The sequence below is a fragment of the Pogoniulus pusillus genome, chromosome 21, assembly GCF_015220805.1.
Source record: "Pogoniulus pusillus isolate bPogPus1 chromosome 21, bPogPus1.pri, whole genome shotgun sequence".
Lineage (NCBI taxonomy): Eukaryota > Metazoa > Chordata > Aves > Piciformes > Lybiidae > Pogoniulus > Pogoniulus pusillus.
The window spans coordinates 157,398-170,593 of NC_087284.1; the positions used below are offsets into that span (position 1 = coordinate 157,398).

Sequence of the window (13,196 nt, forward strand, 5' to 3'; positions counted from 1 at the left end):
GTACTGTTTTTTCCATCTATGAGACTAAAATATGATACAAAGTAGGCATAAATCTAGGCAGAAGGGATCACTAGGATATTAATCATCAGAATTAGTAGTTTCAGACATGTGCTTGGCAATGAGGCCAGCTATTTGGAAGTTTAACAGCACACAGATAATGAAGGAAGCAAGGGCTGGTTCTCTACTAGACCTGCTGTTTGTAAGCAGAGAAGGACTGGTAGGAGTTGTAAAGGTTGGTGATTGTCTTGGACAAAGTAACCATGAGATGGTGGAGTTTTCAGTTCTTGGTGAATTTAGGGGGGGAATCAATAGAACTACATCCTTGGACTTCCAGAGGGCAGACTACCCTGATCTAGGGTAGGGTGTCCCTGCCCATGGCAGGGGGGTTGGAACTAGATGATCCTTGTGGTCCCTTCCAACCCTGACTGATTCTATGATTGTGTGATTCTATGACTTTGACATGTTTAGGAGACTGGTTGATGACATCCCCTGGGAGGTAGTTCTGAAGAACAAAGGAGTCCAGGAAGGTTGGAAATTGCTCAGGAAGGAAATCTTCAAGGCACAGGAACAAGCTGTCCCCATGCATTGGGAAACAAGCCATCGGGGCAGAAGAGCAGCCTGGCTAAGGAGAGAGCTTTGCATAGAACTCAGGAAGAAAAGGAAAGTCTGCTGGCTATGGAAGAAGGGGCAGATTTTGTAAATGTCTTAACAGTAAAAGAAGAGGTAAGGAGCTCATGTCCAATCACTTCTGCATGTAGGAGGGAACCTGGTGAACAAAGATAAGGAAAAGGCTGAGCTGCTGAATGACTGTTTTGCCTCAGTATTTGTCAGTGACACCAGTTGTTCCTTGAGGGTTCAGCCACTGAAAATGGAAGACAGAGATGGGGAGCAGAAAGCAGCCCCCACAGCCTAGGAGGAAATGATCAATGACCTGCTGTGCCACTTAGATGTTTATAAATCTATGGGACCGAATGGGATCCACCCAAGGATACTTATGGAGCTGGCAAATGGAGCTCCAGAGGGACCTGGACAGGCTGGAGAGGTGGGCCCAGGCTAACGTCATGAAATTCAACAAGGCCAAGTGTAAGGTCCTGTATGTGGGTGGGTGCAATCCCAAGCACAACTCCAGGTTGGGTGGGGAATGGCTGAGAGCAGCCCTGAGGAAAAGTACTTGGGGATCTGGGTTGATAAAAACCTCAACATGAGCCTGTGGTGTGAGTGCAGCCCAGACAGCAACCCTGTGCTGGGCTGCAGCAAGAGCAGTGTGGGCAGCAGGGCAAGGGAGAGCATTCTGCCCTTTTACTCTGCTCTCCTCAGACCCCACCTGTAGTACTGTGTGCAGTTCTGGAGCCCCCAGCACAAGAAGGACATGGAAGTGTTGGAGCCAGTCCAGAGGAGACCACCAAGATGCTCAGAGTGCTGCAGCAGCTCTCTCTTGAGGACAGGCTGAGAGAGTTGGGGCTCTGCAGCCTGGAGAAGAGAAGGCTTTGAGGAGACCTTGGAGTGGCCTTGTAGTATCTGAAGGGGGCTGCAGGAAGGCTGGGGAGGGACTATTGACAAGGTCTTGTAATGACAGGACAAGGAGTAATGGGTGTAATGTGGCAGAGGGGAGATTGTTAGGAGGAAGTTCTTTGCAGTGAGGGTGGTGAGACACTGTCACAGGTTGCTCAGGGAGGCTGTGGCTGTTCCCTCCCTGGAGGTGTTCAAGGCCAGGTTCAAGTCGGTGAACGGAGTTACGTCCTCCTGTTGTGTCCCCCAGGGTTCAGTACTGGGCCTGTCCTGTTTGATATATTCTTTAATTATCTGTGTGAGGGAATTGAATGCACCCTTCAGTAAGTTTGCTGATGACACCAAGCTGGGTGGCTGTGTTGGTCTGCTAGAGGTTAGGGAAGTTTTGCAGTGAGGTCTGGACAGGTTAGACTGATGGGCCAAGGCTAATTGTATGAAATTCAATAAGGCCAAGTGCCGGATCCTTCACCTGGGTCACAACAACTCATGGTAACTTACAAACCTGGGCATGTTTCTTTGGAATGCTGCAACTTGGAGAGGGACCTGGCAGTGTTGGTTTGTAGTCGACTGAACATGAGTCAACAGTGTGCCTAGGTGAAAGCCAAAGGCATCCTGGCTTGTATTAGAAACACAGTGGCCAGCAGGAACAGAACTCAGCACTGGTGAGGCCACTGTGCTGCTTTGGGACTAAATTAAAGAAATTAGATCTTTGTTTATAAGAGAGTATCATTCATGGGTTTGCTTAAAGGGATAAAAATCCAAGGTGTAAATAATTTGTTCCTCTTTGTTCTGGGAATTTACTTCTCTTTACTTCTCCTTGCTTTAGTATCTTCCACTAGCAAGTAATATTTGCTGGTGGCCTGTGAAGGAAGAGAGAAAGAGAGAGAGAGTGAGACAGAGAGACAAGGAGTGAGAGAGAGATGTTTTAGGCTGTATATTAGGAAACATTTCTTCACTAAATGTCAGAATAGTCTGTCCAGGGCAGGAATGTAGTCTCTGTCCCTGGGGGTGTTAAAGCAGTGTGTGGACCTGGTGCTTAGGGATCCTTCAGTAATAGGTTGAAGGTTGGACTGGATGGTCTTTGAGGTCTCTTCCAAACAGATATATTCTGTGATGCGTCACTCTGGCAGCTTACCAAAAAAGTAAACTTTGAGTTTGTGATGGTTTTATATCTCAGTAAAGTACATTGCTTGTTTGGTGCAAGTTATTGCAGCTTTTCTGTGTGTCACACTGTGCTAATTTGAAGCAGGGTAGAATGTTTTGGTGAAAAGAACTAGATCACAGGCTGTGAAAGGAAAACAGTGGCAATGTCTACTTCGTTCAGAGTCTTGCTGAACAAGAAATGAAAACATTAGATAACCCTCTCGCCATTTTGTCTCACTCTCACTTGGGCTGTTGACTGAGCTGCATCTCTCTAACACGCCCTCCACTCACCTTTGCTTCTTAACCTCTTGGCCGAACCTCCAGTCTTCCTAGGACTGAGGTAAGGATGAGAAGGGCAGGGGGAAGGTGCAGGGGTGGTTGAGAGCCCCTCCTGGGGACTCAGGTTTCTGGGAGGGGAGTTGTGTTTCTGTATTACCTTTTACCTTGTCTATTTCTGTATATAACTGTGCATACTGTAAATATCTGCTTGTATATTGTGCCAGCTGTAAATAAGTAGCTTCATTCCTATTTCCAGAGCCAGCTGAGACTAGTCTGGGTGATTTATAAAGTGTGGGGGGCGGGAAACACCCAAACCATCACACACATGTAGTGCATAGCCTGCTACTGAAGGATGTCAGTAGCATGAAGAATGTCTTCAGTGTGCTTTCACAAGGTCTATAGTTTTGCAGTGTTGCATGCCAAGAAGCGATGTTGTTTATAGTTGATCTTTTCATGATTCTTCCCTATGAAGTGTGATGAGCCAGATTTAATACTACTTAGAGCAAAGGAAGAACATAGAGTATATTTCATGTAGAGTAATAACCTGTGGAGAGATTTTTGCTAGCAGGACATGAAATGATAAATATGACCAACCCGTGCTGGGAAGTGTCCTTGAAGGTGGGAAGCTAGGCAGTAAATAACAGCACCCCACATGCAGCTGCAGGAGGTGGAGTGCCAGCTGCAAGGGGGCAGGGTCAGACAGCTGTAGGGGGCTGACCCTGTGGGATTGTGACCTGTCTGTACCATGCCTATAACCCTTGACCAGCCGTGTACTTTCCACATGTACCAATCCTAAACTAAGTTAGCTGTGCACACCTCTTCCAAGTAAGCATATAACTCACTGTAACATGGAAATAAAGTGGAGAATGACCATCTAATCATATTGACGACCCAAGAGTCATTTTGTCCCAGGTGTAAAGCCGGCAATAACCCAAATATAACTGAGTGAAACCTCATTCTGACTTCAGTCCTGCTGTTTATGTTTGTTTATGTAAATACAAGTTTTCCTTGAGTTAGGTCTGGACTGGGCCCAGCAGTTATGTTTCTGTCTTCATAGTAGTCTTGCAGCTGCTGTTCTGCAAACAAGAGCTTCAGGGACACTTGCAGAGTGAATGGGATTGCAGAATGTCTCTAGCTGGTGAATTAGGCACTGCAAAGAACAAAACAGCACATTTCACGAAAAACTTCCTGTAGAAGCTGTCCCTCCAGACATGCTGACATCTTTTATAGGGGAATACTTTTGTATTTGAGGCTGGACTCTATGGTCAAATGAGTTACTGTGAAAGAGAAGAAAAAGTATTTAAACAGCTACTTTGGGCAATAGAGAATTAGGGGGTTAGGGATGCTCTTAGGGACTAGTACTTCATCTGTTAAGGGCTTCTGAGACTTCTGAATGCTGGGGATTCTGCAGTGCTGTAATAGGGGACTTCTGAGATTTTCTCCTCTTGGTGTTTCAAGAATTCTGTTGTGAAGTAACAGTTTGTGCCCATTTCATTCATCATGCGTATGGCACTCCAAAGCAGGGGGAGTACTACATGGGAGCATGCATCATACCTGACTAAAAAATGGTGATTTCGTATTGTAACCATGAAAGTGATTGATAACCTGGGGCACAGGAATGATCACAGAATTACAGGATCACAGGATGTTGGGTTGAAAGGGACCCAAATGATCATCCAGTCCAACCCCCCTGCCACAGCAGGTCCGTACAATCTAGCTCAAGTCACACAGGAACACATCCAGACACAGCCTTGAAAGGCTCCAGAGGAGACTCCACAACCTCTCTGGGCAGCCTGTGCCAGGGCTCTGGGACCCTTCCAGTCAAGAAGTTCCCCCTTGTGTTGAGCTGGAACCTCCTGTGTTGCAGCTTCCATCCATTGCTTCTTGTCCTATCCCAGGGAGCAGTGAGCAATGCCTGTCCCTCCTCTCCTTACCGGCCCTCAGATATTTATAAACATTTATTAAATCCCCTCTCAGTCTTCTCTTCTCCAGACTAAGCAGCCCCAGGTCCCTCAGCTTCTCATCAGGCAGTGCTCCAGTCCTTTCATCATCCTTATAGCTGTCCACTGGACCTTCTCCAGCAGATCCCTGTCCCTCTTCAACTGGGGAGCCCAAAACTGAAGGCAGTACTCAAGATGAGGACTCACCAGGGCAGAGTAGAGGGGGAGGAGAACCTCCCCGGATCTTCTGGACACACTTCTTAATGCACCCCAGGATCCCATTGGCCCTCTTGCCCACAAGAGCACATTGCTGTGCTATGGATGTTATCCACCAGCTCTTTCAGGTCCCTCTCCACAGGGCTGCTCTCCAGCAGATCACCTCGCAACCTGTACTGGTGCAGTTTATTATTCCTCCCCAGATGCAGGACTCTGCACTTACCCTTGTTGAACCTCATTTTATTCCTCTGTGCCCAGCTCTGTCTGTCCAAATCTCGCTGGATGGCCGCACAGCCTTCAGCTGTATCAGCCAAACCTCCCAGTTTGATGTAATCAGCAAACTTGCTGAGCAAAGGCTCTGAGTGCATCATTAAAAAATGAGTGTGTTTTTAGAGAGGATGCAAATATAAAATGCAGCTTTGCTGAAAAATCTCATTATAAACTAAAAATGGCATGTATGAGAGGAACATTTTAAAACAATCTGAAATTATGGCTAAAAGAATATAATTACTTATTAACGTGTTTATACTTTGCTCACAGGAAATTATTACATTTCTTTTTGCTTTTATTTCTCAAGGAGAAAAATGAAAGCTCGTGCTCCTCCTCCACCGAATCAACCTTCTGCAGCAAGTAGAATTCACAGTGAGCAGAAGTCATCTGCAGACACAGCTGTAATTTCTGATCAGAACCTTGTTAGCATGAAGGAGAACATGATAAACAGATGGGTGGACTTCACAGTCATTTTACCCAGCGGGACAGAGCAGAAGAGCACAGTGCAAGGAAGGTAATGCTTCGAATGGTTTCTACTTTCTGGAGCTCTCCGTTTCCTGTGGTATACTTGCTGATATTAATGGCTCCCTTTCTGAGTTGATGGGGCTTTGCTGTCATCCTTTTCTCTGCATTTTAGGCAGCTGTTGTACCAGAGAGTCTTGAGAGCCATATGTTAAGGAACCTCTCTTCTGGGGCAGCTATGATGTCACTGTTTTTCCTATGGATCCCTCAGCATGTATTTGGATCCTTACCTTCCATGGAGTACTGCTGTGCTAGTCTGAGGTTACATCACATCACATAATGTAGAGAGGTTTTGATGCAGTGGAAGTAGGTACTGCTGCCAAAGAGTGGTCCTGATGGTATGCCTGTTTGGAGTTTGCAAGTTGAGATGAGTGATTCATCACATCTAGAGATTCTGCCTTCACAAATGCATTGTTATTGCATAGACAGCAAAGCAGCTGATAGTGCTTGGGAAGCTTTTTCTTTATAAAAGTGTTGGTTTCCACAGGAAGAGAGCAGGCTTCTCCTTGTCACTGGGTACAGTCAAGGGCAAACGGTATTGCGAAGGCAGTTTTCAAACTGCTTTCTTCATCATGGTCTCTTCTCCCCATGCTCTCTATGAGAAATGTTTTGAAAGAGGAACTTAGTACTTTAAGAAATAATTTTGATGAGTTCTAAAAATATATGAAATATTATGAATATTATGCAGACAATGCTGTGATAAGTAGTGGTCAAGACACTGTAGTAAATGGTAATACCAGATTAGGAGGATATGTAGATGCCTTCCTGTGCTTACTTAACACTTGGGGATTGCAGTAGTTAGGCTGTATTCCTGTAAAACTGCTCTTCTTGGTCTGATATACCTATTGTAATTCTTTGTATGTTAGTGTGTTTCTATATCTGAGGAGGGTATGTACAGCAGCTATGTGGTGTCTGGTGTTTTATTCTTCCCCCTAATTTTGTTGCAGAAATTGTTGTTTGCTTAACCATTCTCAGGAGACAAGTACAACTTGCATGGGTCAGCCCCAGAGACAGTGTTATAAAAGGCAGCCAGCAACGGAACAAGGGGACACAGTCTCAAGTTGTGCTAGGGAAGGTCTAGGCTGGATGTTAGGAGGAAGTTCTTCCCAGAGAGAGTGATTGACATTGGAACGGACTGCCCGGGGAGATGGTGGAGTCACCATCCCTGGAGGTGTTTAAAATGAGGGACTCAAGAAGTTTCTTTCTGCTTAAGGCAGAAGGCAGTTAGTTACAGAATTTTCTACAAAGAGGCTTTTGAACATTTACTCATAAAATATCATCTCCAGATTCCCGGGGCTAACTACAGTTTCCAGACAGTACCCAACACTTAAAGGGGGTTCTGTTGGTGTCTTAATAGCTGTTAAGACTTCTAGATCTTCCCAGGCTCTAACAGGATGCTGGGAGAGAGACAGATGATCTCTGATCTGATCCTGGTCCTCTTGGACAACTCCAGACTTTGTATGGAGCTTTGCAAAGGTGCAGGCAGGATGTCTTGCACATGTGCAGATGAGCACAATGTCAGTGGCACTTCTTGCCATGTCTTGAGGCACTTAATGCCTATTCCCTGGTAAACTTGAGGCACGACAAACCCAAAGTATCAGGGCTTGTTACTATGCAGCAGAGCTGGCTTGGAACTTAGCAGACATAATGCTGCCAAGCAAATAAGGAGAAAACAAGGTAGGTACAACAGCTGAGAGCAATGAGGCAGAAGCATGGTAAGGCAGAAATAATGGCAGAAGCATGCTGTGTTTGCCTGCTCATCTGTTTTTATCAATTCAGCCTAAGACTAATGGCTCTTTGTCCACAGAGTAGTCAATCAGAACGGCAGTTTGCTGAACTTCACCATATTAGGTGAGCTAGGGTTTGCTTTTACCCATTTAGGGCGAAACATAAAGAAATGTATAAACACATGCAGGTACCGTATTTACAACTTTGGAAGAGACATGGTGGCACCAGGCCTTTGTCTTCCTTTCCTGCATTGCTTCTTCCAACAGCAGGAGAGAGGGGGAACAGGAAACATGTCTGGACAAGCCAGGACGTGTTCTAGGCTGATTTTGGCCTTCCACAACATATGCCCACTGGGTAATGTATAAATAAAGAGATTAGGGACACAGAGTGACACTGAAGGAATTCCTGGTTAACAGATACGGTCAGGTCAAAACTACAGCAGTTCAATGTAGGCTTTAAATAAAATAATAATACAAAAAGGAATTATTTGCACACAGAATTGTTGGAAAGGGCCACTGGAACTCATCTGCTCTAGCTCCCTGCTCAGTGAAGCTCTCACAAGTTGAATGTTTATGGGTAAGAATCAAGGGAAAGGCCATCAAAGCAGATAGCATGGTGGGAGTTTGTTACAGACAACCCAATCAGGATAATGAGGCCAAAGTACTCAATAAGCAATTGGGAGAGGCTTTGCAATCTCTACCTCTAGTTTTTGTGGGTGACTTCAGTTCCCCAGATGTATGCTGGGAATATAATGCAGCAGAGCAGAAACAGTCTCAGAGGTTCATGGAGTGTGTGGAAGATAACTTCCTGGTACAGTTGGTGAAGAAGCCCCCTTCTGGACTTGCTGCTTGTTAACAGAGAATGACTTGTAGAAGATGTAACAGTTGGAAGCAGTCTTAGGGTTAGTGATTGTGAAATAGAGTTTTTGATTCTTGGAGAAGTAGGGAGGGGGGTTAGCAGAACTATCTCCTTCGACTTCCGTAAGGCAGACTTTAACCTGTTCAAGAGGCTGACTGGCTGTGTTCCCAGGGAGGCTGTTCAGAAGGACAAAGGAGTTGAGGATGGCTGGGCACTCTTGAAGAAGAAAATCTTAAAAGTGCAGGAACAGGCCAGGCCCCATGTCCTAAAAGACAGGCTGGCAGAGTGGACTGCTGGCCTGGTTGAATTGAGAGCTTTGGCTGGAACTCAGTAACCAAAGGAGAATTTGTGGCCGATGGAAAGGAGGATGGATCACATGAGGACTACAAAGATGCAGTGAAACTATACAGGGCAAAAATTAGACACGCCAGCATCCAACTAGAATGAAATCTAGTTATTGCAGTAAAAGATAATAAAAATGTTTCTGTAAGTTCATTAACAGCAAAAAGAGGAGAAAGAGAACTAGGGAGAGGATCTTCATCTTTTATTAGATGCAGGGGAAAACATAGTGAATGAGAACAAGGAAAAGGCTGAGTGTGGTGGGTTAGGAACTTTTTACCCCTACACCACTGAAATTAACCAGACTAGCTGAGACAGCTTGAAAGTAAGAGGAAGCTATATTTACAGCAAAGCAAAATTTACAAGCATATACAGACAATACATTTTTACAAGAATTTACAATTACATACAAATTAGAAATAATGCAGAAGTCCAAACTCCCTCACAGACAAAGAAAGCACTGTCCAGAAGGGCTCAAAGCCACTCTCTCTGTCTCGCTTACTTTCCCAGACAGACAAACAAAAACAACCAGCAAAGCTTACATTGCTATTTGTTAGTGGAGAAATTAGGGTGGAGCGAAGGAGAAGCAAATAGAAGCAGCCTCGCAGAACTGAGTGAGACGGATTGTTTACTTTCTGGCTTTTTATCCCTCTCAGCAAACCAGTGAATGCTATAGACTTCATCATTGTTTTCTTTTTACAACCAATGATCTAATTTATCTCATTAAAATATTCCAATTAGCCTCAAACCAGCACACTGAGGTACTTCTTTGCCTCAGTCTTTAATAGCAGGACTAGCTGTTTGCTGGGTCAGCCCTTTGAGCTGGGAGACAGGGATGGGGAACAGAAGGACATCTCCGTAATCCAAAAGAAATGGTGAGTGACCTGCTGAACAATTTAGACATACACAAGTCTTTGTGCTTACCAAGACACTTTTCATGAGTTATCAGCAGTCCTGGCTAACCAAGAAGGTGCTAATGGAATGGAGATTAACAAATCTACAAGAAGGGCTGGAAAGAGATCTATGGAACTACAGGCCAATCAGTGACCACAGTGCCAGGGAAGGTCATGGAACAAATAAATTTGAATGCCATAAAAAAAACATTTACAGGATAACCAGGCCATCAGGTTAATAAACCTCATCTTCTATGGCAAAGCAATGCACTTGCTGGATGAAGGAAAGGCTGTGGGTGTTGTTTACCTGGACTTCAGTGAAGCCTTTGATACTGTTTTCCACAGCATCAACATGAAAAATTCTGTCTGCCCTAAGGCTGGACATGTGTACACTCTGCTGGATCAAACACTGGCTGGATGGCTGTGACGGTTTGGGTGTTCCCTGCCCCCCACACACACACTTTATAAGTCACCCAGACTAGACTCAGTCTGCTCTGGAAATATGAATGAAGCTTATATTTACAGCTAGCACAATATACAAGCAGATATTTACAGTATATACAGTTATAGACAGAAATAGACAAGGTAAAAGGTAATACAGAAACACAACTCCCTTCCCAGAAACCTGAGTCCCTAGGAGGGTGTTGCGGAGGGCAGAAATGATACGTGGCCGAGTCGAGAATTTATCAAAAATAGATATTTTTTATTTTTACAAAAACCCGCCCCCACAACTATATATACAAAGATTAATTTCGTTTGATAAACAGGTTCAGTTGCATGAGAATTAATCTACAAGGATACCATCAATAATCTGACTATATATATTTGAAGTCAGTTTTTGGAAAAGGCCTCAGCTATTAATTAATAGCGGTTTCTTACTAAATTAAGCTAAGCCAAATAACTCACTCAGGCTGGCTCGTGCGGTCTGTCTTCCTCCTCCAGCGGCTGCAGGAGTCGTTAAGGGTCGTTAAGGGTCGTTAGGCAGACAAAGGTGTGCCTAACAGGAAAGCGAATCCTTAGTCTCTCTGCAGTCCAGGCACAGGGGAGTGAGCGAGCTCAGGCAGAGACATGCGTCCAGACACACGCAAAATCCAAAGCGGGAACCCCAAAGGCGGGAAGACCCCCAATATTTATAACCTTGGCTAGACAAAGGGCAGAGTTACCACACTTTAGGCGCGAAAGCGCACGGCCAATCCCAGCCTGGCTCCAGCGCAGGAACTCACGGGGCAGTCCCCGCCCCCTTCACGGCTGCAGGGCAGGCGAGGGGGGGGAAAACCAGGCGGCTTTTCCCCTTTCCCCCCGAAGTCCGGGCAGGAGAGGAATTTAGGGGTACAGGACTCCAGGACAGAGGGGCTCTCAACCACCCCTTCACCTTCCCCCTACCCCTCTCAACCTTACCCCAGTCCCAAGGAAGAATGGAGGTTCAGATAGAGGGATTAGGAAGCAAAGTGGATTAGTCCAAAGTGGAGGGTGAGATTAGAGAGTAAGATGCAGCTCAGCCAGTTCCCCAGCAGCAGCCCAAGTGAGAGTGGTTATCTGTGTTTTTATTTCTTGTTCCTATACATCTCAGCAAGCCTACGAGCAAAGGATACATCACCACTGTTTGTCGCCTCACAGGTGAGACAAGAACAGGGACTCCCAGGTGACGTTGGGTTCGTGCTCATGTACTGTAGATTCTCTCATAGATTCTTTCAGTGTTGGACACCGATGGTACCTAGAACAGAAACTCCTAACAGCTTGTATTATACACTCTGAATTTAAACTCTCTCAGCTAAGGTTAGATTTCTCTGTGGCACACACTGGATTTCACCATTCTCCTGCATTACCCAGTAGGTGTGACCAGGACCTTCAGCAGACACCACCCCTGGGACAGGTTTCCCTTCGCCCGAAGGAGAAAATACCCAAACAGTTTTCCCTAACAGATTCTTCTCACCTACAACAGGAACTTTATCACCGTCTACTGTTTGGACCAAGTCTAACTGTGCAGGTCCTGCTCTGTTTACTGAACCCCTACTATTTACCAACCAGGTAGCTTGTGCTAAATGTTTGTCCCAGTTTTTCAGAGTTCCACCCCCCATGGCTTTTAGGGTGGTTTTCAGCAAACCATTGTAGCACTCAATCTTCCCTGAAGCTGGAGCACAGTAGAGTGTGTGGTAGATCCACTCAATGCCATGCTCTTTGGCCCAGTTTTTCACTAGATTGTTCTTGAAATGAGTGCCATTGTCTGACTCGATTCTCTCTGGAGTTCCATGTCTCCACATGATCTGTCTCTCCAAGCCAAGAATGATGTTAGGTGCAGTAGCATGTGGAACTGGATAGGTTTTCAGCCATCCAGTGCTGGCTTCTACCATCGTCAGCACATACTGCTTGCCAGAACGAGATCGAGGTAAAGTGATGTAGTCAATCTGCCAGGCTTCACCATACTTGTACTTTGACCATCTCTCACCATACCATAAGGGCTTGATTCGCTTAGCCTGCTTAATAGCAGCACAAATGTCACAGTCATAGATGACTTGGGTGATAGCGTCCATGGACAAGTCAATTGACCTATCATGAGCCCATCGGTATGTTGCATCTCTGCCTTGATGTCCAGGTGAATCATGGCCCCACCAAGCTAGGAACAGTTCACCTTGGTGTTTCAAATCAAGGTCAAGATCAGAGTTTGTATCAATTTGAGAACTCTTAGCAGCTTGGTCTGCCTGCTGGTTGTGTTGATGTTCCTCAGTAGCTCTGCTCTTAGGCATGTGTGCATCTACGTGCCGCACCTTCACTGGAGTTCTCTCCAGCCGTGCATCAATGTCCTGCCATAGATCAGCACACCAAATAGGCTTTCCTTTCCTCTGCCAACCATGCTTCTGCCAGTCCTTCAGCCAACCCCATAGAGCATTGGCTACCATCCATGAGACGGTGTAGAGGTAAAGGATAGGCCAATTCTCACGTTCAGCCACATCAAGAGCAAGTTGAACAGCTTTTACCTCAGCGAACTGACTGCATTCTCCTTCTCCATCTTTCATTTCGGTAACTCTCCTGGTTGGACTCCAGACTGCTGACTTCCATCTTCGCTTGTTCCCAACAAGACGACAGGAACCATCTGTGAACAAAGCATAGTTCTTTTCCTGATCAGAGAGATCACCATAGGGAGGAGCTTCCTCAGCATGAGTTATTTTCTCCTCTGGAGGTTTGGAACAGTCTGTGCCTTCCGGCCAGTTGGTGATCACCTCCACCAGACCAGGTCGATCGAGATTACCCATTCGTGCTCGTTGGGTTATCAAAGCCATCCATTTAGACCAGGTTGCATCTGTGGCATGATGTGGTGCTGAACCTTTGCCCTTGAACATCCAGTTTAGAACTGGCAGTCTAGGAGCTAACAGCAATTGTGACTCAGTTCCAATCACTTCAGAAGCTGCTTTCACTCCTTCATAGGCTGCTAGAATTTCTTTCTCTGTTGGGGTGTAATTTGCCTCTGAACCTCTGTAGCTATGACCCCGGGTCTGGTTGA

General features: G+C 45.6%; 1 protein-coding gene across 3 annotated transcripts in view; it reads left to right on the forward strand.

The window, feature by feature from the left end:
• The window catches only part of COBL (cordon-bleu WH2 repeat protein), a 237,006-nt gene that overhangs the window by 44,842 nt on the left and 178,968 nt on the right, over positions 1 to 13,196 (forward strand). For all 3 annotated transcript variants that reach the window (XM_064160737.1, XM_064160736.1, XM_064160739.1), the window contains exon 2: positions 5,665 to 5,871. In XM_064160737.1, the coding sequence (XP_064016807.1) occupies positions 5,672 to 5,871 (200 nt within the window). In that variant the 5' untranslated portion in view covers positions 5,665 to 5,671. The remainder of the gene's footprint in view (positions 1 to 5,664; positions 5,872 to 13,196) is intronic.